The following is a 22,485-nucleotide window of genomic DNA, read 5'->3' on the forward strand; positions in this document are numbered from 1 at the left end:
CTATGCTATAGCTGCTAATGGACTGAATTGGCTGATTAAAGAGAGGATGGACAAAGGAGAAATGAATGGAATTGCTCTCCCCAATGGTAAGCAACTATGCACTCAAATGTTTGCTGATGACACCAATGCCATGGTTGCCAACAATGAGCAAAGTATAAGAAGCTTCTGGGAGTGGATGGACATCTACTGTAGAGCATCTAGATCTGTCATTAACCACAAGAAAACTAGGCTGACTGGTTGATCCAAGCTGGGTGTAATACATTGGAGGATGGTGTCATCTTCAAACTGCTTGGCATACCTATGGGGTTGAGAGTCACTCTCAAGCAGAGATGGCAATGGGTGTTAAGCAGAATTGAAGGCAAAATCAACAGATGGCAAAAAAGACAGCTCAATATTGGAGGCAGAAAGATGGTAATCAATCACTTCATCATTCCTTCTGTCATCTATTTCCTAAGGTGCTGGAGACCCCCTGATTCTGACTTACTGAAGTTCATAAGGTTGTGTAGGAACTTCCTGTGGGGAGGGGACCCATGTATTTAAAAAATTTCTAAAGTTAGGTGGGATTGGTGTTGTGTGGAAACTAGAAAAGGTGGTCTAGGCCTCAAAGATGTTATTAATCTTGCTGACAGATTGGCATCTAAATGGATATTGAGAAGCTTCCTACACCCCTCTAAGGACTGGGCTTGGCTAATCAATAGAAATGACCAGTTCCAATTCAAACACTTCCCCAAATAAAAGAACCTCCTCCCTCTTACAATAATGGCAAGCAGATTTCAGATTAAACTTGTTGCTGGTAGCCAGCTTGTTTCTTCTCTTTGGTCTGCTTGGAATGTTGTAAAGGCTAACTTGGTCCTATCTGAGAAACCCAGTAACACCTGGGGAATCCATGGTAGAGATTCTCTCTGGTGGCCATGCAATCCCCTCCCTCCTCCAATTGATGGTGCCTAGGCTGAGTGTGCTCTTAGGATGCACAAGATTGGTATATGTAGCTGGTGGGATCTTTGGGACTAGGACAATAAGTCCTGGATGTCCAGAGCTGATCTGATCAGAGTCTACAATGTGTCTAATGCTGAGCTAGACAAGAATAAGTTTGTGGAACATAACTGATACCTGGCTTCTAACAATCAGAGATCTCCCACACCCCAAAGCATTTCAGTGGAAGACCTAGGTTGATCTCTTCCCCATTCCCCCCAAACTGTGTACCCCCCCTATTCACTGTTTGCAAATTAAACAAGAGATGGGGTGTATGGTACTTTCTGTTTGGTAAGCTATGGAACAAGTATGTGGAACCTAAGAAAGTTTGCCTGGCTTGGTTGATCATGCATAGAGTTCTTTTTGGACACAACAAAAAGCTCTCAGAATTAATGTTGGAGATGGGAAATGCCACAAATGCCATGAGTTGGAGAATGACATGCACATCTTCATCCACTGTCCCCTAGCAAAAGGGTGATTTAATGCCTTGGCCAGATGCATTCAGAATTGGAATAGGTACTCTCTAGGATGGAAAAATTTGTTACTAGGAGAAAGCATTGGGTGCACCACGGAATTATGGGCAGTTTTGAGAACTAAAATGCTGTGGTGTATTTGGTTACATAGACTTGAGTTTATGTTTAACAATAATCCTACTAATATCTGGCTGAAAGAGAATCTAGTTCATGCATGTGAAAGATACATTCAAAGAAGGCTGAAAGATCTGGACTCACACTTAGGAAAACTTCTCAGCAAAGTCAAAGACAAACATGTGGCGTGCAATTTAGGAACTTTTGATGATAAGAGAGACTATCATGTCAAGGATATTGTGCTCATTAGAGCTCTCTATATGTTGTAACCCCTTTCTCTAATCTCTAAATATAAGCAGCCTTTATTTGAAAAAAGACGAACTTGTGTACTAAAGTTGTATTAATAAATACCACGTCAATGGCATTTAATTAATACACGTACAATAAAAGTTTTTCAAGGTTACTAAGGAAATTTGTCAGTACTCTGTCGGGTACAGAAACTCTGCTTTGTCGTACACTTACATAAATTTTAATTAGATCACAATCAGCGCCAAGCGGTGCTTAACCATGATTGTCTGATTCCGCAGAAACCCTAATTTGCTGCCTACCCCCAATTTTTAGAAGCTACAGGTAACAGAAACACTGATTCACAGAAAACCTAATCATCTGAAACTCATAAGCTTGCGGAAACTGTAATAGCTGCTTTCACCGAAACCCTAATCTTCTGTTTTTTGGCTCAGAAAGCAGCCCTAATCTTCTGAAACCCCAATTTTCGGAACTGACATATTTTCTGCATGCAATAAAATCCGGATTTTAAGGAACCCTATATCATCGCTGTCATAGCCGGATTACGTTTGATTTCTCCTTCATGTTTTAAACCCTAGTTTTTTGTGCCATTTCTTTCCTATCAATGCTTTCAGAGAAACCCTAAATATGTGGGAGAGCTGTAGCAGAAATCCTAATTTTATATGAATGCTCCAAGAGAAGCCTTGATTTTGTCAATCTGTTTTTTTCACTCGAATCCTAATATGCTGTACTACGGGATTCTCTTAAAACCCTAACTTTGAATTTGCTCCGACAGTGATGGCTGCGGGAGCTATGATCCAGGGCATGGCGCGTTTGATGGGGGCTGCGACAGTAGGTGTGACGGCAGCAGCCCCTTCGTCTTCAGACGCATTCTGCCATGTCTCCTCGTCCAGTTCACAGGAGCATTTGAACATCTCCTCTGCCCTAAATTTGCATCAGAAGGAGGTATCCGGCAGCTCCCCAGCACTGCCCTTTAAACCTATGGTGGATGTGCAGTATGTGGATACGGAGTATGCTTCAGAGGAGGAGGGTTCACACAATCACCTCGTGTTTGCCCTGGCGCCGTCCGAGGAAGAGGTCGAAGAGGCCACCAAAGAGCTTCATACTGCCCTTCGTGTGTGAGTATCCTTTTCCCTTTCTAGGACACGAGCTTTGACATTTTTAACTTGACCTTGAGCTTAACAAAAATTGGGACTCCTTTATAATTTTAGAATCATGGTTTAATGCAGCTCTGTACCTGCAGCCAGTCCAGTTTTGGAAGAGAGCCGACCTGAGCCTATGCTAGATGATGAGCAAACGAAATTTGTTCTGGCAGCTGTAGATCAAGAGAAAGTGGCAGACAAGCAACTGTCTTCTTTGTCTGCCTGCTTGGGATTGCTTGTTACAGGAAGCAGCTCTGTGTACTATGCATTTCAATTGTTGCAGACAAATGCCAAGGTTCAGGTATGGATGGTCTCCACAGTCTAATAGCAAAGGAGCTATCAATTATCTTTTGTTTATCAACTACATGATGTGTGCTACTATGTTCTCGCTTTTCTTTGAAATTCTTCATCCATTTGCCACATGCATCCTCCCTCTTCATTAATTGCATGCGTGTCATGCTCAGCTACTAGGTAGGGCTATGGTTTAGCAAATGGATCAGCCCATGTTGTGATCCTAATCTAAAGGAGGACACAAGAGGAGAGAGTGCACAAAACTAAAACACAAATAAAGGCAACTACAGTCCGCAAGTTGGGCCTACTTTTTGAAGTCACTCTATGTAACTGGCACCCATCAAATTGTGAATGCAACTAATGCAAGAACACAAATAAAGGCAACTACAGTCGCAAGTTGGCCTACTTTTTGAAGTCACTGTAAAATCCCCATCCTTCCCATTCTACAGGTGTGCTTAGTCGTCCACCATCGCACCAAGGTTCTGCAGCATAAATGTATTCCCTATCTGGCAGATTGCTCGAATCGATGAGGAGGTCTAGCAAATAGTCCTAAAACTATTGTTCTGTATTGCGGCGAGTTGATATCGTGCTTATTCTTTCTATCTTTAGCGGTGCTTTTGCCCTATCAACTACTTATTTGCTGTACTAATTCTTTCTATTTGTTACTTCCCTTAGTGCTAGGCTTCATTATGGCTGATCTGCCCTGCATCCCCGGAGAAACTCAGTACGAAGGGCTTTGTGTGAATATATGCTCTTATGTGTTTGTGTGTGTGTGGAGTGCGTGTGTGAGAGCATATCTTGATACAGAGTTCTACACCCGCTATAATTGAGCACTGATGATGTTATTGGGGATGTCGTAGTATCTAGTCCATACTATGCATAATGGAGTTGATAGTTATATAGTCTTGTGGGTTGACTACCATGAGTATATAACATGCACGTTCCTAAAAGGTGAATTTGGGCATGTTCCTGGATTCATCTAGGTATATAATTCAGCTGTATTATAGTGGACATGTAGATTTCACATTGTGAAGTTTTCGTCCGAGTTGCGGCCAGTTGATATTGTGCTTATTCTTTCTATCTTTAGCGGTGCATTTGCCCTATCAACTACTTATTTACTGTACTAATTCTTTCTATTTGCTACTTCCCTTAGTGCTAGGCCTCATTATGGCTGAGTCTGCCCTGCATCTCCGGAGGTTTGACAGAAACTCAGTACGAAGAGCTTTGTGTGAATATATGCTCTTATGTGTGTGTATGTGTGTGTGTGTGTGTGTGGGTATATCTTGATACAGAGTTCTACACCCACTGTTGGGCACTGATGACGTTAGTGGGGATGTCGTAGTATCTAGTCCATACTATGCATAATGGAGTTGATAGTTATATAGTCTTGTGGGTTGACTACCATGAGTATATAGCATGCACGTTTCTAAAAGGTGAATTTGGGTATGTTCTTGGATTCATCTAGGTACACATACATACATACATATATATAAGGAAGAAGTATTACAGCTGAAATTCGAGTATAAGAGATGGCTGAGAGTGAAGATGCAAGTCACAACCCACGCTGTGCTGAAGATGTCTTGGCCAGCCCACACATGTAGAGGAACGCTCTATGTACGACTAGCGTTGAGAATCGCAGATGAATTTGATGAAACATTAAATGCTATTGACCTGTTTATATTATTCTCATGACCAGCACAAAGGGTTGCCAACCTGTTGTCCAGTGGGTTCCTACTTTGTGGCAGTGCCACGTGGCATAGACACCAGTCCCAAGGTAGCCCGCAGGCGTGCACTTACGTGACTTCTGTCCACTGGCTGTACACACTACTCCATGCTCCACGTGGCATGCTATAGGTGAGGTGTACGTCCATCTTTTGGGTCTAGTTGGTGAGGACTTCTTAGTCCATCTTCTCATTGAACTTGGGAGGCTTCAAAAGCTTAAGCAACTTAGTTCGTTCCACTTGAGGCATGGGGGAAGAACTCGGTCGGCAAAACAGTAGTACCCGGACGTCGAGCTGGTGAGGGTGAATGGAAACTATGTGGAGAGTCTGGTGGAGAGGGACTCCGAGAAGGAGACTGTCTGGCGCGAACGGCATCTTTTACGTCGACTATAGTAGGCTCAGAATGATGAGACGGCTGGACCGAGAGTGATGCTCGTCTAGTGCATCCACTCCTATATTCAAAGGATTGAAAAATGTACCTTCGTGTAGCATTATATGGTAGTGATGTGTGAACATGCTTAGGATCATCGGGGTACTTTTTTCCATACTAGGAGGTTTATTTTCTCGTGTGTACGTATGTACACCCTCTTATCTACTCATTTTGGGATGTGTACTTATATTTTGTATCTGGCACACGTGTTTTATGTGCGAGTGTGTGTTTCACCGCCCGTCAGACCGGTTTCAAGGTTCCGTTGCCGGGACATCGTCGACTTTCTCAAGGAGGCGAGTCCGTGGTTGCTCTGGTTGGGACAATCGCCAACTTTCCTAAGGGCGCGAGCTCGTGGTTGTCTCATGAGAGTCACATCAAAAGCTTCAACATGTGGAAAGTGAAAAGGAAGTGTAGGAGACAGTGCAGGGTTGTGTGTCTTTGCCTATATGAGGTGAAGAGCAAGAGCTGAAGATGAAGCTTAGGAGAAAAGACACCAAGGACAAGAAGTAGTTGGCCAGGAACAAGAAGCAGTTGAAGTGCTATGGTGCAAAACATTCGACAGTTTGTCACCGGTCGTATCTTCTTAGAGGCTTCATGGGTGTTTAGCAGTGGTGATCTACTATGCTTCATCAAGGACTTGTGCTTACCACTTGGGTGGAGTGCAAGCAGGTTTTGGGTGCTTGAGGATGTATCAGATGAGGCTCAGACGGAAGTGGAGGAACTTGACGAGGTTCTTATTCCCGAGCAGATACTGGCACATAAGGAAAGAAAGGTACAGGGTAAGGTTTCCCCTCGCTATCCTGTGAAGTTCAAGAGCTGTTCACTGATGGATATGAAGTGGATGGAGGAGGTTCACTGATGGATGCGAAGTGGATGGAGGAGGGTGACTTAGCAGATTCACCTCAGGAATTGCAGCTTTATCTTGATGCCTTTGAGTTAGAGCCGACTCTTGTTATGGCTCATTCAGGTTCAGCAGAGCATAGGTCTGGAGCATTGCCTGATGCTCAAGAGGGGGGTAGCACCTCCGCTCTCTTGTTACAGACAGGCTCATTTGTTATCTAGGAGTCGCTTGGTGACATCTTTGTATTCACCCGAAGGTACTGAGGCTGACAGTACATCTGCTTATGGGACTTCTATGATCTTGTGTTCTTGACACATGAGATGATGGTTGAGTATGGTTCATAGTCGCGCGCACCTTGAACTATAACTGCAACTATGGATAACTCTATGGAGGGCATAAATCTTGCGAGCAGTCCTAGAGTTGGTTTGGTTCATATATGGATTGAACTCTATTTGTGCATGTATGCATGAGGTATTATTGTATTCTGGTGCCATTGGAACCTGGTATCATTGAGAATACATTGGGAAATACTCTAAATTGTGTCGTGTGCTGCATGTATATTGGTATGATTCATCAAGTGCTTTATTATGTTCATGGATGCACCACTGGGTGTGACTCCTGCGGGATGGCCATGAGACATATGTGGGAAGTACTTATTGGATGTAGTGTTTGGATGCATTGAGTGCTTTCATATGCTCATGTTGTACCATCAGTCGTGGGTCCTGCGGGATGCCCATGGGCGTAAGGCTTGCGAGCAGCCCTTCGACTGTTACTTTAGAGTAGGTAGAGCATTTTGAGGAGCATATTGTTTGCGAATGCATATTTGTGTCATGCATATGTGTGTCATATGTAAAAAATTGCATGGTTTTGTTTTTGGCTAACACAGTTAACGTGTTTCCATTTGGTTTTAGACTTTTGCTATAGGTTCTGAAGGAACAAGCAAGAGTGGTTTGTCACTTTGATGTGACAGTGTGGCCTATTGTGCAGGATGATTGTATTATCACCTAGATGCATTGGAGGGCCATTGTTTTTGCCATATGGGGCGTCTTTGCTCATAAGATGCCTTACTGTGCCATTGAGTGCAATCGAGGACGCTTGCTATTTTTCAAGAGGGGGGTATGTCACGACCCTGTGTTTTTCTTTGGACAGTATGCAGGTGTGCACGGGGACATGGTGGAGTGCACGGGGACATGGTGGACAGTGTGAATGGCATGAGATTGGAGTCAAAGAGTAAGCCCATGTGTGGACAACCCCAAGTGTGAAGGGGGCAAAGAGACTTTAACTCAAAAGGTTTTAAAAACCTTTAAAAAATATTTTAATGCCCTTCATGAAAGAAAACGTGTCCCTTATGCTATTATTGGGGCCACGTGTGTCTTTTTTGGAAAAAAGAGGGGTTGGCGGGCAGAAAAAGGGGGAGGCGCCTGTCTTTTGAGGGTGGTGTGTTTTCCAGTCAGAAGGGCTGCTCATCTGGTACACAGGCGGCCAGCGCTGAAGTTTTGGAGTTTGGCTGCGTACAGGACTGCCGTTACACGCCTCTTTTCCTTCTCTTGCTTTTGTGTGAGCAAGCAGTCGGGCAGGAGCTGAACGGTGTGGGGATCTCTCCCTCTTTCTGCTGAAAAGCTGCGCAGGTCTGCAGGGAACAACCGGCGGGTTGGACTGCAGGTTGTGTTGGACGGTGAGCAGGTTTCTCGTGCTTCTTTCTCTCTCTCATGGAAGCAAGCGATGGGCTGCAGGCAGCTGTAGGAAGCGCACAACTGCAGAGGTGCTGGACTGAACAGGGCATGAGAGGCTCTCTTGGAAAGAGGGGACTGCAGGAGAAATAGGGGCGTACACGTGGGGACAGCCAGCACTGCTCCCTCTCTCTCTGTCTGGCGACTGTTGGGCTGCAGGACAGGAGGTGGGCTGGATTGGTAGCACACGTGCCCTCTCTATCTGGCGACTGTTGGGTTCCAGAACAGAAGGTGGGCTGGACTGCAGGCGCAGAGGGCTGAAACACATGCTCTTTTGCATAAGAGTCGGGCTGCAGCTTACAGGTTGGTTTCTCTAGACACACAGGCAGCCAGGTGTGCTTTTCGGAGGACGCCGTGTTTTTGCAGAAAGGAGGGGCTGGTTTTTCATGAACATAGACATCATGTCGATGGCGTTCAACTGATGGAACTTTCAGCTTCTCTTTGCTTTGGTTCGGGACTGTTTTGAGATCAGTTCGAGGACTGTTTATGGGCTGTCTTTGTTTGGCTGCAAATTCAGCTATGTACTTGGGTTTCTGGCTGCAAGTACAGGTCATTTGGTTATGTTTCTTGGCATGGGAGTGAAGCAAGCTCGCATGGCTGCGTGCTCATGGAGCAGATTGTTTTCTTCGTGCTAGAAAGGAACAGAGGGACTTACAGTTATGGGCATCACTATGTTTCCAGATGTTTCATGAGGGAACAGGTAACTAGATGTATGCCGTTGTTGGTACTGTTGTTGAATGGTGCCATGAATGGTTCTGTATGGAAACAAGACAGAAGTTTCAAAGGGAAACAGGCCTAAGGGTTTCATGTGGAAACAGGTCGTAGGTTTCTCGAGGAAACATGTTTTTGGGTTTTTCCCGGAGAGAGGTCACATGCAGGCAGAAGGTACAGGAATGGACACATGTTTCCATTCCTGTACCTTCTGATTGGGCAGGGGACAGGGAATCCATGAGAGAGATGGATAGTAACCTTGGAAGGTAGAGAGGGTTGGTACATGTGTGTCGACTGTATGGTATGCTGTGCTGTGATGCGAGTCTCTTTTGAGAGACAGTTTGGGAGTCTGTGTTGTGATGTAGAAGCACTGGATGTGTTAGGGTGTGATGCTGTTCATAGTGGAGAGGCTATGGATGGTTGTGGCAGCCTTGATCATAGGAGAAAGCTTCTGTATACAGACTCAAATGTGAGAGAGTCTTTTGATGTGAACAATGGCTGGACTTGTTTGTGGATGCCGAGTGGACAAGAAGCCATGATGCAGGTTCTTTGCAGGCTTTAGGGGTTCTATTGTGACGGCTGAGTTTCCAGCCTTATTGTAATCAAAGCTCTTATAACCAATTAAAGAAATACCGCAAGGGGCGCCACTACGTTTTGGGGCCAATCGGTGTCCGTGTACTGTTTGCAGGAGCACTCTAGCTCCCCACGTATATTTTCCTTTTCTAGGTTCTCACTGGTGTTGAAGTGTTTTATGTGCGAGTGTTTGTTTCACCGCCCGTCAGGCCGGTTTCAGGGTGCATTTACTCTTTCTAAAGTTTTATATGTGCCAGGCATTAAGAAGAATTTGCTGTTAGTTTCAGCCTTAGTCTTGTCAGGCTTGATGGTGAAATTTGTGTATGACAGATGAACAATTCAGGATAGAAATGATGGTTATTCTATCATTGTCTCAGATATCTTGTTTCATGGTCTATACAAGATGGATGTATTTGAGAAGTTGCAGCATGATGCTTGCTTAGTCTCTATGACTCGTACTATGAGTGATGCAGAATTATGGCAAGCACGATTTGGCCATCTGAATTATGGCAGTTTGTTACGTCTTCAAAGGCATGATATGGTGTTTGAGTTGCTAACTCTTGAGAGCCCTGCAGGCTGCTAGACATGTATGTGAGGAGTGTATTCTTGGTAAAATGCATCAGGCATCATTTCCAAAGGATTGATCTGTGAGAGTTGTTAAGAAATTACAGCGTATATATAGTGATTAGTCCTATGAGGACACCATCTATTGGGGAATATCTTTACTTCGTCACTTTTATTGATGATTATTCCAGATATAGCTGGGTGTATCCATTAAAGCAGAAGATAAGAGGTTTTTATGTGCTTTAGGCACTTTGTATCCATGGTTGAAAATGCACGTGAATGTAAAGTTGGCACCCTTCATTTAGATCCAGGGGAGGAGTATATATCCAAGGAATTTCATGTATATATGGCTGAAAAAGGCATAACGCATCAATGTACAGTGCCATACACACCTCAGCAAAATGGTGTGGCTGAGAGAAATAACAGGTCTGTAAGCCTTGGTAAAATCCCCACAGATTCCTCTCGTTGTGTCAAATCCCCACGGATCCCCTCGTGATCGATCTTGGTTCGAAACTCGAATCCTACAAACAAACAAACAAACAAACAACAAGGGGATGCAGGCCTGACTCACCTCCCAACCATGACAGCCGTGGGCAAGCCCACAGTCTTGGCTGTCCCACCGAGCCACGAGCTGAGCTAACTATGACGTACCGACCAATCTCCTCCTCGCGACGTCCCATACCGCCACGAAGTTGCCCTCGCGGGCCTCGAGATTGCTGCCGGCCTCGGCTACGTAAAGCAGGTGCACGTCTGCACTAGATCGAGGCTCCAAGACCATAGAGCTCTCACAAACTCGCGAGACTCTCTATAATACAATAACTTGTTAGAAGTCATCTCCTGTCTATATTTATACACCAGGGCCTCTGTTGTGGGTGTGCCCGCCCTGTATAAGGTGTTTTATCATTTTTCCTCACTCCCCGTATTTTTCCCTATTTTTTTCCATTTTTTTTTCTAGTGGTGGGGAGGGTTGCCAGAGGATGGCAAGAGCACTCCAGGGCTGGCCGACTGTCCCAACAGCAATCCTGTGGCTGGCCGACTGCACACAAGTGATGCGTGGGCTACTGGACTGCTGGCCGACTGCATTTATTCAGTCGTGGACACTTCTGTTGCTGGCCGACTGCATTTATGCAGTCGTGGGCACCTTTTATGCTGGCCGACTGCTCTCCCACGGGCATATATATAGGCCCCTTGCCCCCACCACTTATTCATTCAGTTTTCTCGGGATCTTGTGTATAGAGAAGAGTTTACACACCTATCTCTCTGTATTTCTTGTGCTGTTTATTTTCTGCAGTCTACTTGCTCTTGTCTACCCAAGTTTGGTTATCATTTCCGCTGCATATTCTGACACGGTATCAGAGCCCTATGCTCGAGATAGATCTTGGGAGTTTTTCTGAGCAAGAGGGGGAGCGTTAGGCTGCTGATTGGTGGACTGTTTTGGGGCTGTACGGGAAGAGAAGGTGCAAGAGGAAGGCGGGCTTAGGTGCTGGACAGCCACTTGCAGGTTTACAGATTTTTTTTCCCACCCACCCACCCTTTCAGGTTACTCTCCGCAATGGCAGATTTACTAGAGATGGCTGAGAAGCACGTGAAGATTCCGACTCTCCCCACATTCCCAGTGGATCGTCAGTTGGACGGGTCCAATTACGGCATCTGGAAGGTCATGATGGAGTCGGTGTTGGAGTCTTATGACCTTGTTGATTTTATCATCATCGGGGTTCCAAGGCCGGAAGCTGAGGAAGGGGAGTTACTGTCGACGAGGAAGGACCGCGAGGCACAGGCACACGTGGGATCGTGTCAACGCCAGGGTCCGGTCGTTTATTTTCCTCAATTGCACACCACAAGTGATCAACCATATAAAGCACATGACGCTGGCGAGAGGCATTTGGGAGCACTTGGCTTCTTTGTATAATAGGGTATCACCCATGAAACGGATCTCCTTGGAAGTGTAGATGCGGGTTTTGAACCCTGCAAAGTCCTCGACGATGCGGGAACACATCAACAAGCTGCAGGCTCTTCAGCAGGAAGTCCTACAAGCTGGGAAAGAGATATCATCTGAAGATATGGCCATCACTTTGCTTTCCCATTTGCCGGCACAGTATTCTGCTTTCTATTCCTCGTTGATTATGAGTGGTAGGCTCAGCACCATAACCTGGGAGGAGCTTGTGCCAATGGTCTTGGACCAGGAGGAACGTTTCATGAACCCTCCTCACAGCGGAGGTTCAGAGGCCTTAACTGGCCAACGGTCGAAAGGCTGGAATACCAACAAGGGCAAAGGGAAGGCTTCACCGGAGAAGTCTTCTGAGAAGAAGCCTGATTCAGAACGAGAGAAGCTGAAGGCCGAAAGATCTTGTAATGATTGTGGCGAGAAAGGCCACTACTGGAGGAAGTGCCCTAAGCGGACAGGGAAGAGTGCTGATTCCTCAGCCTCAGCTGCAAAGACTCCGGCATTTGTGCACTTAGAGATGTTGGACTCCGATGCTTCATCATCTTCGAACGAGGAGGCAGTTGGCTTCACTGCGAAGGATACCTGGGAATGGATTCTCGACAGTGGTGCTTCCAGGCATATGACTCCATCCCGTGACTTCTTTCTGGATCTGAAACGGCAGTCAGGTCGCATCTTTATTGGCGACAACTCCACTATTCCGATACATAGTGAGGGCCGGATGGAGATTATTCCCGACGGCAAGGGAGGCAAGCATGCTTCCCGTGTTCCTGCTCTGGGTTTTCATCTTCTGTCAGTGCATGAGGTATGCAAGACTGGCTTTCGGGTGGAATTTGAGGAGCATTCAGTTGCTCTAAGGGACCGTGAGACTGGCCAAGTTGTTTGGGAAGGCGGTGTGGAGAATGGCATCTACAAGCTCTCTGCACTCTCCTCATTGACAGGTTCTCAGGTTGGCACTTTCGGTTCGGCCACTTAAATGTGGATGCATTGAGGCGCGCCTTCCGGGACCAGATGGTGGTTGGCTTGCCAGATGTTGGTAGTAGGCAAGGACGTTGCAGTTCTTGCATACGTGGTAAGCAGCACAGGGAATCCTTTTCGAAGTAGGCTTCCAGGTGGGCTTCGAAACCATTGGAGTTGATTCACACTGACTTGTGTGGACCTCAGCAGATACCATCTTTGGGAGGATCTCTCTATTTTATGCTGCTTGTTGATGATTGTACCAGATTCACGTGGGTCTACTTTCTTTCCGAGAAGGACCAAGCTTTTGCTCGGTTCAAGGATTGGCACATGATGGTGGAGAAAGAGTTTGGATTTCAGGTTAAGACTCTCAGGGTTGATAAAGGAGGTGAATTCTCCTCGACTGTATTTTTCAGGTTTTGTGCAGATCATGGCATCAAAAGGGAACTGGCCAATACTGGATCGCCTTCGGAGAATGGAGTTGTTGAACGCAAGAACAGGACTGTGGTGGAGATGGTGAGGACCATGCTGGAGCATCGTGATCTTCCTCGTCCACTTTGGGGTGAGGCTGTGGCAACGGCTATCTATACCATCAACCGATCTCCGACGACTTCAGTACCCCATATGACTCCATTTGAGACATACTTTGGCAGGAAACCCGATGTCTCGCACTTCCGTGTCTTTGGGAGTGATGCGTATGTACATATTCCGAAGAAGCAGAGGGGAAATCTTGACTCCAAGTCCCGCAAGTTGGTATTTGTGGGGTATAACTCTCTTTCCAAGGGATACAGGTTGTATGATCCATAAAGGAACGAGATTGTTGTCAGCCGGGATGTGGTCTTTGACGAGCATGTTCCAGCATCCACTGTCGAGGAGCCGCCACTTCTTGGAGATCCAGAGGAGTCTGATGATGATTCCCAGACTATCATTCCAGTTGAGCCACCTCAGTCATCACAGGAGGTTGAGCCCGCAGCTGGAGTAGAGCCCCGCGACCACAGGAGGCTCCACGATTTGTTCGAGTACCTAGGTGGTTGTTAGACACCCTTCGGGAGTCAAGTGTCACGGAGCTACCCTCCGAGTGGACCACAGAGGACGGCCCTTGAAGATCACATAGAGTCCGAGATAAAAGCAACACAGCGGAGCTTCTTCAGGTGAACTATGCTTTGATGTCTCGTATCATGCGGGACAAAGAGCCCACTTCCGTAAGCAGAGGCTCTCATCTGCGTTTTCCTCTGCTCGTCCAGGCCGCCTACTTCAGGGCTCACATCAGCCAACATCAGGCTGTATTCTGGCGCTTTCATCATGCCTACATCAGCTCACATCTGCATTTCATCTCAGCATATGCCAGTGCCTACATCAGAGCATATATCAACGTTTTGCTTCGGCAGACACCTGCGTTTTGCTGCAGCTCACATCAGCGCTTCACATCAGCCCACATCTGCGCTTACATCAGGCTTACGTCAGGGTTTATATCAGCGTTTATCTCAGCCTTCTTCAGCGCATACATCAGGGCTCACATCCAGCATATCTTGTGCGTTTTGGCACAGCCCTCGGGACAGCAGCCCTCTCTGCTACATCGGGACCCATGTTACAGGATTGAGTATTTTACCCTTTTTCTTAAGCATTGTGATTATGTTTAATCTTGATTAGCATTCACTGATCATTCTAATCCTGTATATGCATGTGTAAGTTTATACACGTGTGTGGATGCAGATACATGTTTGGTGTGTGTGTGTAATATGTGTGCATGTTTATGTGTTTTTCTCTTACCTTGTTGTAGGAGCAACAGCTGAGGCAATTTGTGAGTTAGCCCTGCAAGCACAGCCAGTCTGCAGCCAACAGGTGACCTGGCATTGCCACATGGCACAGGTGACGTGGCAGATGACACGTGTGCAGGTACGGCTGGCTACTCAGGCTGGACTGCAGCTGACATGGCGCACGTGTGTAGGCGTTGACGTGGCAGGCACAGGCGCACGTGTGGCTTGCTGCAGGTGAGTCGATTGGCTGCATGCGCTGCCATGTCGACGGCTGGCTGCACAAGTACGGGCACTGCCACGTAGGCAGGCATGCGCTCACAAGCAAGAGAAAGAGAGGCGAAGCTATGGGCAACTGGGCAGCAGCAAAACGCGCAAGGAAAAGCGCGATGGAGAAAAGCGCCGGGCAGCCCAGTTTTCGAAAAAGAAGAAAACGCTAAAGCGTCAGCTGACACGTGTGCAGGTATGGCTGGCTGCTCAGGCTGGACTGCAGCTGACGTGGCGCACATGTGCAGGCGCTGATGTGGCAAGCACAGGCGCACGTGTGGCTCACAGCAGGTGAGTCGACTGGTTGCAAGTGCTGCCATGTAGATGGCTGGCTGCACAGGTATGGGCACTGCCACATAGGCAGGCATGCGCTCACAAGCAAGAGAAAGAGAGGCGAAGCGATGGGCAACCGGGCAGTAGGAAAAAGCGCAAGGAAAAGCGCGATGGAGAAAAGCGCCGGGCAGCCCAATTTTCGAAAAGGAAGAAAACGCTAAAGCGCCACATTTATTTATTTTATTCTATTTTTAAATATTAAAAAAAAGAGAGGAAAAGCTATTCGAAAGAGTTTTTTTTTTGGAAAAGCACTTGTAGTTTTTTTTCTTTAAGGGGGAAAAGCTATGCTTTTCACCCCAAAATTTGTATAAATAGAGAGTCAAGGCTCTTGTATCCCATAACACAAACTGGGTGAAAGTTTGAGATCTCCTCCATGTGAAGCAAGGAGGCATCTTCTCGGGAATTGTACAAGGGCCACACCGACCTCAAGTGATAAATAAATAGTTGCGAGGGCGCCACGCTTTGGGGCCAATTGGTCTTTTGTGCAGGAGCACTCTAGCTCCACTTATTCTTTTTCTTCTCCTCCTTCCAAGTTTATTATTCCAGTTCATAAAGAGTCTTAAGCGTGATTAAGTGTGCTCACCGCCCATCAAGATTCTGAAGGCCGGTTTTAACCCGTGCCACCAGAGCTTGCACCACTCGGGACGGTAGCCCTCTCTGCTTGAGGTATGTAGCACCCGTGTCATCAGAGACTGCACCACCATCATCGTCATCGACGTTACCTTTTTCCGCTGCCACTCTCACCTCGGAGTGCTTTGCCTCACATCGACGCGAGCCTTCGTTATCGACCGTGCTTTAGCTCTAACGTCCTTCTCTGCCTCTACACTGGTCTTCTTTTTGCTCAGAGTCACCTCTCATATGAGGGCTCTTGTACAATATTTGCACTCACCTTTTTATATATATTCATTCACTCACATATTTCATGCTGTGTTGTTTTACTCTGATCTCTAGTATATCTGGTCCTTCCGTTCTTTTGCCCTCACATGGTATTAGAGCTATCGTGAGCAAAGGGATTGAAGACCTCGAGAGCACACAGCATGGATCGTCTACCCGCACTCCCGGAGGACCGATTCTTCTCACCAGAAGATGCTTCTCCAAACTCTGATTTGGACCACATAGGGACTGGGATTTCTTACTCAATGGAGGATCCTGTTCACGATCATACTTTGGGAGACGATCAACCCATGCACATCACCACATCCACACCACCTTTGCCATCACGATCGCCCTCTCCGACTTTATCAGATCTTGTTTCCAAAGGGGGATACATTCCTTCTGCCATTATGTTTGTGTGGGACCCTGGCATACTTCATCTTCTCTCATGGTCCCTTTTTTGGCCTGAGAGGGGTTGTGAAGAAACAACACTTTTCCAGCCCTAAAAAGGGATTTTTTTGGCTATTTTATATTTCATATTTTTTGGGGTTTTTGTCTTGGCTGCTGGCCTACACTTTTATGGTGACCGACCAGCACCCTCCTTTACTATAAATAGCATTGCCCATTCCTCATTATCCAGTGTACCACTTCATCGCCATATCAGGTACCATCTGGCCGCCTACAAGAAGCAGAGGCTCTCATCTGTGTTTTCCTCTGCTGGTCTAGGCCGCCTACTTCAGGGCTCACATCAGCCAACATCAGGCTGTATTCTGGCGCTTTCATCAGGCCTACATCAGCTCACATCTGCGTTTCATCTCAGCATATGCCAGCGCCAACATGAGAGCATATATCAGCGTTTATACATCAGCTTACATCAGCATTTTGCTTCAGCAGACACCTGCGTTTTGCTGCAGCTCACATCAACGCTTCACATCAGCCCACATCTGCGCTTACATCAGGCTTACGTCAGGTTTTATATCAGCGTTTATCTCAGCCTTCTTCAGCGCATACATCAGGGCTCACATCTAGCATATCTTGTGCGTTTTGGCACAGCCCTCGGGATAGCAGCCCTCTCTGCCACTTCGGGACAGCAGCCCTCTTTGCTACATCGGGACAGTAGCCCTCTCTGCTTCAGGTACACAGCACCCGTGTCACCAGAGCTTGCACCACTCGGGACAGTAGCCCTCCCTGCTTCAGGTATGCAGCACCCGTGTCATCAGAGACTACCACCATCATTGTCATCGACGTTACCTTTTTCCACTGCCATTATCACCTCGGAGTGCTTTGCCTCATATCGACGCGAGCCTTCGTCATTGACCGTGCTTCAGCTCCGACGTCCTTCTCTGCTTATGCACTGGTCTTCTTTTTGCTCAAAGTCACCTCTCATATGAGGGCTCTTGTACAATATCTGCACTCCCCTTTTTATATATATTCACTCACATATTTCATGCTGTGTGGTTTTACTCTGATCTCTCATTTATCTGTTCCTTCCATCCTTTTGCCCTCACATCTTGATCTCAAAAAGTTTGCAAAGGAGGTATGGGAAAAAATTGAAAGCTTGTTTGGAAATAAAATTATGAATTCAAATGTTGCATGCACGGAAGCCTTGCTGTATTGATCCATAGCGCTAAGCTTGATCATGAACAAGATGTTGATTTAAATATGATAAAGACAGAGGAGAGAGAAGAAGAGAGAGATTGGTGTCAGGGTTTTTCTTGTATTTATTATGGTACAAAAAGGTTGCTGAAAAGCTTGAACATGGCTTAGGCCCTTGGTCAGCCCCTTAGGGGTGAACTCTGGCCCTTTATGACTTCTACTAATGACTACTACTAAATGCTATTACGAATGATTGACTTGACTTTTGAAAAATGATGCCTTTTGCTTATATATGTGTGGAGGATGCTGGTCGGCCAGGTCTTGGACATGAAAATTGTGATTTTATTGCATAAGATGCTGTGCTTACTGGAGTGCCTGTTCACTTCGAGGCACTCCACTTTGACTGGCCTTCACACTAGGTGTTGCCCCGCCTGCTGCTAGGGCTCTTGTTGGTTGCTGTCAGGGGTCCCATGCACTCCATGTTAATGGTGATGATGATGATGTTGATGATGGTGCTGAAGCTGCTAATGATGCTGATGTTGCTACTGATGACAGTACTGATTGTTATGGTGATGATAATACTACTGATGATGATGATGCCAAAGATGACCTAAATGTTGTCCTAATTGCTTATACTAATCAGGGATTATGCTGTTCATGCTGGAGATTAGCCATGGTACGGGCGTGCACGTGACATCCCCTCTTGCTAAACTACGGGGTGGACACTATCATCCTTCCTCCTTGGACTTCTAACTTTGACTCTACTTCTGACTTTGACTTCAACTTTAATATTTTTGTCTAAACATCTTCTAATATTTTTGTCTGAACACCTTCCACTTCTGATCTCCACTTCCAAGTCTTGTTGAAGAACTGAGCATCTGCTCCAATGCTGTCCCCATGCCTGCTATCCCTTACCCTTAACACAATGGTGGATCACCTATTGGAACTGATCATGCTTGTTGCCAGGCCTTCGCAACTGATCTGAGAGCTTAATGATGTACTGGTTTTGCGTACATACCCTCAAGGAATGCTTCCTCTAGCTTCACCTGTTTGGAGACTACTCCATTTACTACCATGTTGCATTCTTCAACTGGAATTGTGCACCTTCCTTGGGACTTGCTTAGTGGGTTGAGCCTGAATGCTCTGAATCTTGATACCAATGTTGCATGCGCGAAAGCCTTGCTTTATTGATCGGAGATCCATAGCCCTAAGCTTGATTAAGAACAAGATACCGATTTAAAGATGATTTAAGACAGAAGAGAGAGATTGGTGTCAGGGTTTTTCTTGTATTTATTATGGTACAAAAAGTTTGCTGAAAAGCTTGTACATGGCTTAGGCCCTCGGTCAGCCCCTTAGGGGTGAATTCTGACCCTACATGACTTATACCGATGACTCCTACTGAATGCTATGACAAATGACTGACTTGACTTCTGAAAAATGATGCCTTTTGCTTATATATGTGTGGACTGTGGAGGATGCTGGTCGGCCAGGTCTTGGACATGAAAATTCTGATAAGATGCTGCGCTTACTGTACTGCCTGCCCACTTTGACTGGCCTTCACACCGGGTGCTGCCCCACTGCTGCTAGGGCTCCTGTTGGTTGCCAACAGGCTATCTACAGGCAGCCGACAGGGGTCCCATGCTGATGGTGGTGGTGATGATGATGATGATGCTGATGCTGCTGACGCTGATGATGATGCTGATGTTGCTACTGATGATGATGGTAGTGATGTTTATGCCGATGATAATACTACTGATGATGATGGCACTGAAGATGACCTAAATGCTGTCCGAACTGCTTATTCTAATCAGGGATTATGCTGTTCATGCCGGAGATTAGCCATGGCACGGGCATGCACGTGACATCAAAAGTATTCTTAAAGCAAAACTTCTTTGCTTTAAAGATGAATGAAAGTGATGACCTCATTGCATTTAGGTATATTGGGTTTGTCACTCAACAACTCTCCAGTCTTAGGTGGATGGTTGATGATGATGATGATGATTTTTTTGGCTCCTCAAGAGCATGCAAAAGGTATCACGTTTTTCCCAAATCTTAATTGTTCTCCTATTAGCCAAAGATACATCTTATGAAGACATAGTAGCAATAATGCTTATTGAAGAAGACATAAGACTTAAGGAGCAGAGTGATAGCAACATTGATCTTGACGAAGCTATGCAGCAGGAGATAGCAGCCACCGTAGAGGTACATGATCACTCTCTTAATGAGAAAGACTATGATTGGGCTTTCTATACATTTATGTGTGGGTGAAGGGTTCTCTGCCCGAGTTGTCCCCCAAAATGAGATAATATCATGTGTTATTTTTTTGAGTTTTCCGATCTGTGTAAAAAGGCCTTGAACATATAAAAGGTTCCATTCCCATGTCATTTCCCTCACCTCACCTCTTTATAGGAGTGCAAACTGTTGCACCTGGGAAGTTATGAGGATGGGAGGCCTTTTTGCTTAGGGGGAGCTCTTGGAGCTTGGAGTTGTGGTGGAGCTCCTTTATCATGCCTTGACCTGAGGTCTGGGTGTTCTTGATTATTCCTGCACTTAATACATCCAGTAGATTAGCTGAATCCTCTCTTCTATGTGTATTCAGTTGGTGCATCTTAATTAGTATCAAGTAGCAACAATTGCAGCACATAATCAGCACGTGTCCCTATCAGCATGTAACATCTCTAAGAGAGGAGCTGAAAATGAGATAAGGAGGGGGGTTATGACACGTCAATGTTTTGTGTATTGCCACCAAGCAGGGACCTTGGTACACATGCCATCATGCTCTTAACACCACTGAAGCAAGTGGCGTAAGGAAGGGGTTTAAGCACATAGGCTTATAATCTCATGCAAGTTTTAACATTAACTGGCTCCCATTCTCCCAATTGATGTTTAGCAAGCGATGTCACCATGAGTCACACCTTCCACATGACTACTCACACGGTGTGGGAATATATATTATGGACTTCAAAGTCCTCTTTCTTGTAGTCATACACAGTGTGGGAATATATATTCCCCATGCACACCTTCATGCATATTTCTTGTTTTTTTGGGCACAATGTACCCTGGGTACAATGTACCCTTGGTACCCGAGTTCATGTGGAACTGCTTCTAGTCTCACAATTGCAAAGAAGAGACACATCTTGTATATCACATGTGATGTTAGTCTTGCTTGCATCTCAAAGGATCCTTCCATCATCATCATCATGGGCACAATGTACCCTGGGTACCCGAGTTCATGTGGAACTGCTTCTAGTCTCACAATTGCAAAGAAGAGACACATCTTGTATATCACATGTGATGTTAGTCTTGCTTGCATCTCAAAGGATCCTTCCATCATCATCATCATCATTATCATGTGTTACATGATTGGACATGTCAATTAACCTCGTGGTTCATATAAGGACCATTATAGTAAAAGCATAATGCTAGTTATACTAGGAGTTACTTGACTTCTAACAACTATAGCAATAGGGTTCCTTTGCTACATTTGGGAACAAAGCCTCTAGTGTAGCAAAGCTGATGCACATTGTCAATTGAAGGAAGACAAGCTTGGTAATTCCTACTCTGCTTGAAAATCTTCTACCAATTTTGAGCCGAGTGGGTTCTAGGCTACTTGTGTGGTTGGACAACATCCCATTAATCAATCTTTCATAGCCTTTTGAGCTCCACGTAGTGCCATTTCACCAATGTGTTTCTCTGATTTCCAGGGGTTATTTGCCACGTGCGGCAACAGATTTTTCTTACACTGGTCTCGAATCTTGCAGGATGCAGTCAAGTCATTGGCACGTGATCCAGCGGTTTGGAGAGCAGTTCTAAGGAATGAGAAAGTCCTAGAGCTCACTCAAGCTTTACAAGATGAAGATGGTACCATGCTTGCATTTCGTTTTTAAATGTGAATATCAAGGATTTGTTGACCAAAATCTTGGGGTTCTTGTCTGGGTTTTGTGTGCTTTGTTATGTGCATGCAGAAACTTCTGGCAAGAAGATGTCTGCGTGCCGCAAGGATGACAAGGAGGAAATCCATTTTTTGAAGGTCACTTCAAAGGTGTTTGACTGTGTTACTGGAAAGGTAGTGCAGATTCTTGATAAGATTGCAGAGATTATAGGCTCCGTATTCACATCCGTCGAAAAAACATTCTTCTCAAAAGAAGGTACAAGCACCACAGACAAGATGGTGGCTTCATGCATGATGCTTGCAGTTGCAGTACTCTTGGTGGTGGTTGTGAAGCGGGTGGCTATCAAGTGAGCTTAAACTGGTTACTTACTATTATTACTTCTGGCATTTGTAAATACATGTAAAGCTGAATATTACTTTAGGTATAAGGTCTATGCCTTCTGTATTATTATCGGTTAAACAAAGAGAAACTTCATCCTTTCAATCTTTGAGCCCTGCTTATCCCCAAAATTGTTCTCTATCATCACTTACAAAATGAAAAAATACAACACAGGCAAACACACATTTCTGAAGTAATTGATGATGCCATTTACCCGAGCACTAATTGGCAGCTCCAGCAAACTGCAGAGCACATCAAAAACTCAAGCTCCCACACAGAACATAACAGCTAAAACAATTGCATCTAGCCCTATATAATATCTACAAGAGCTGCAAATCCATGGTATATTTGATTTTCTGCATTATATGACTAAAAATTTAGGTGTCGAGGTATGACCTTACTCCCCCTTCTGGGCAGCGTGGTGTATTAGCCACAAAGGCAAGGGCCCTTTGGCATGATATATAATTTGTTTGTTACAGGCAGTATCCCAAACAAGGAAACAGATAAACGGCCGGATATCACAACAAATTCTTTCACCCTCTAGAGGATGGGTGGCATGGAAATGAGCTTACCCAGGCACAACTAAAGCAAAAAGTTGCTAATCTCACTAAAGTTTGAGAGGCACATAAAGAAGGTAAATGGGTTATACTTTTTGATGGAAAAGCTCTTGTACTTTTGCAAATA

General features: G+C 45.5%; 1 protein-coding gene across 3 annotated transcripts; it reads left to right on the plus strand.

Annotated features, from left to right (window-relative positions):
* The first annotated feature begins 1,947 nt into the window (after window positions 1-1,947).
* On the plus strand, window positions 1,948-22,019 carry LOC147609561 (uncharacterized). 3 transcript variants are annotated; one of them, XM_086787709.1, is made up of 5 exons: window positions 1,948-1,990; window positions 2,581-2,923; window positions 3,035-3,248; window positions 21,292-21,391; window positions 21,496-22,019. In XM_086787709.1, exons 2-5 carry the CDS (start codon window positions 2,583-2,585, stop codon window positions 21,771-21,773), a joined length of 933 nt encoding a protein of 310 aa, XP_086643835.1. In that variant the 5' UTR covers window positions 1,948-1,990; window positions 2,581-2,582; the 3' UTR covers window positions 21,774-22,019. The 3 variants fall into 3 exon arrangements, with proteins under 3 accessions (XP_086643835.1, XP_086643833.1, XP_086643834.1); XM_086787707.1 differs by having other exon boundaries at window positions 1,990-2,129; XM_086787708.1 differs by lacking the exon at window positions 1,948-1,990 and adding an exon at window positions 2,021-2,351.
* Window positions 22,020-22,485: the final 466 nt, after the last annotated feature.

This window comes from Cibotium barometz, chromosome 51, assembly GCF_041138505.1.
Source record: "Cibotium barometz isolate CiBa-2024 chromosome 51, ASM4113850v1, whole genome shotgun sequence".
Lineage (NCBI taxonomy): Eukaryota > Viridiplantae > Streptophyta > Polypodiopsida > Cyatheales > Cibotiaceae > Cibotium > Cibotium barometz.

Bases quoted from the DNA above. Each gene is read 5' to 3' on its own strand.
- LOC147609561 (XM_086787709.1), top strand. From the start codon at position 2,583: ATGGCTGCGGGAGCTATGATCCAGGGCATGGCGCGTTTGATGGGGGCT. The intron at 2,924-3,034 runs GTGAGTATCCTT...GGTTTAATGCAG, and splicing joins CTTCATACTGCCCTTCGTGT to CTCTGTACCTGCAGCCAGTC. The intron at 3,249-21,291 runs GTATGGATGGTC...CGAATCTTGCAG, and splicing joins AGACAAATGCCAAGGTTCAG to GATGCAGTCAAGTCATTGGC.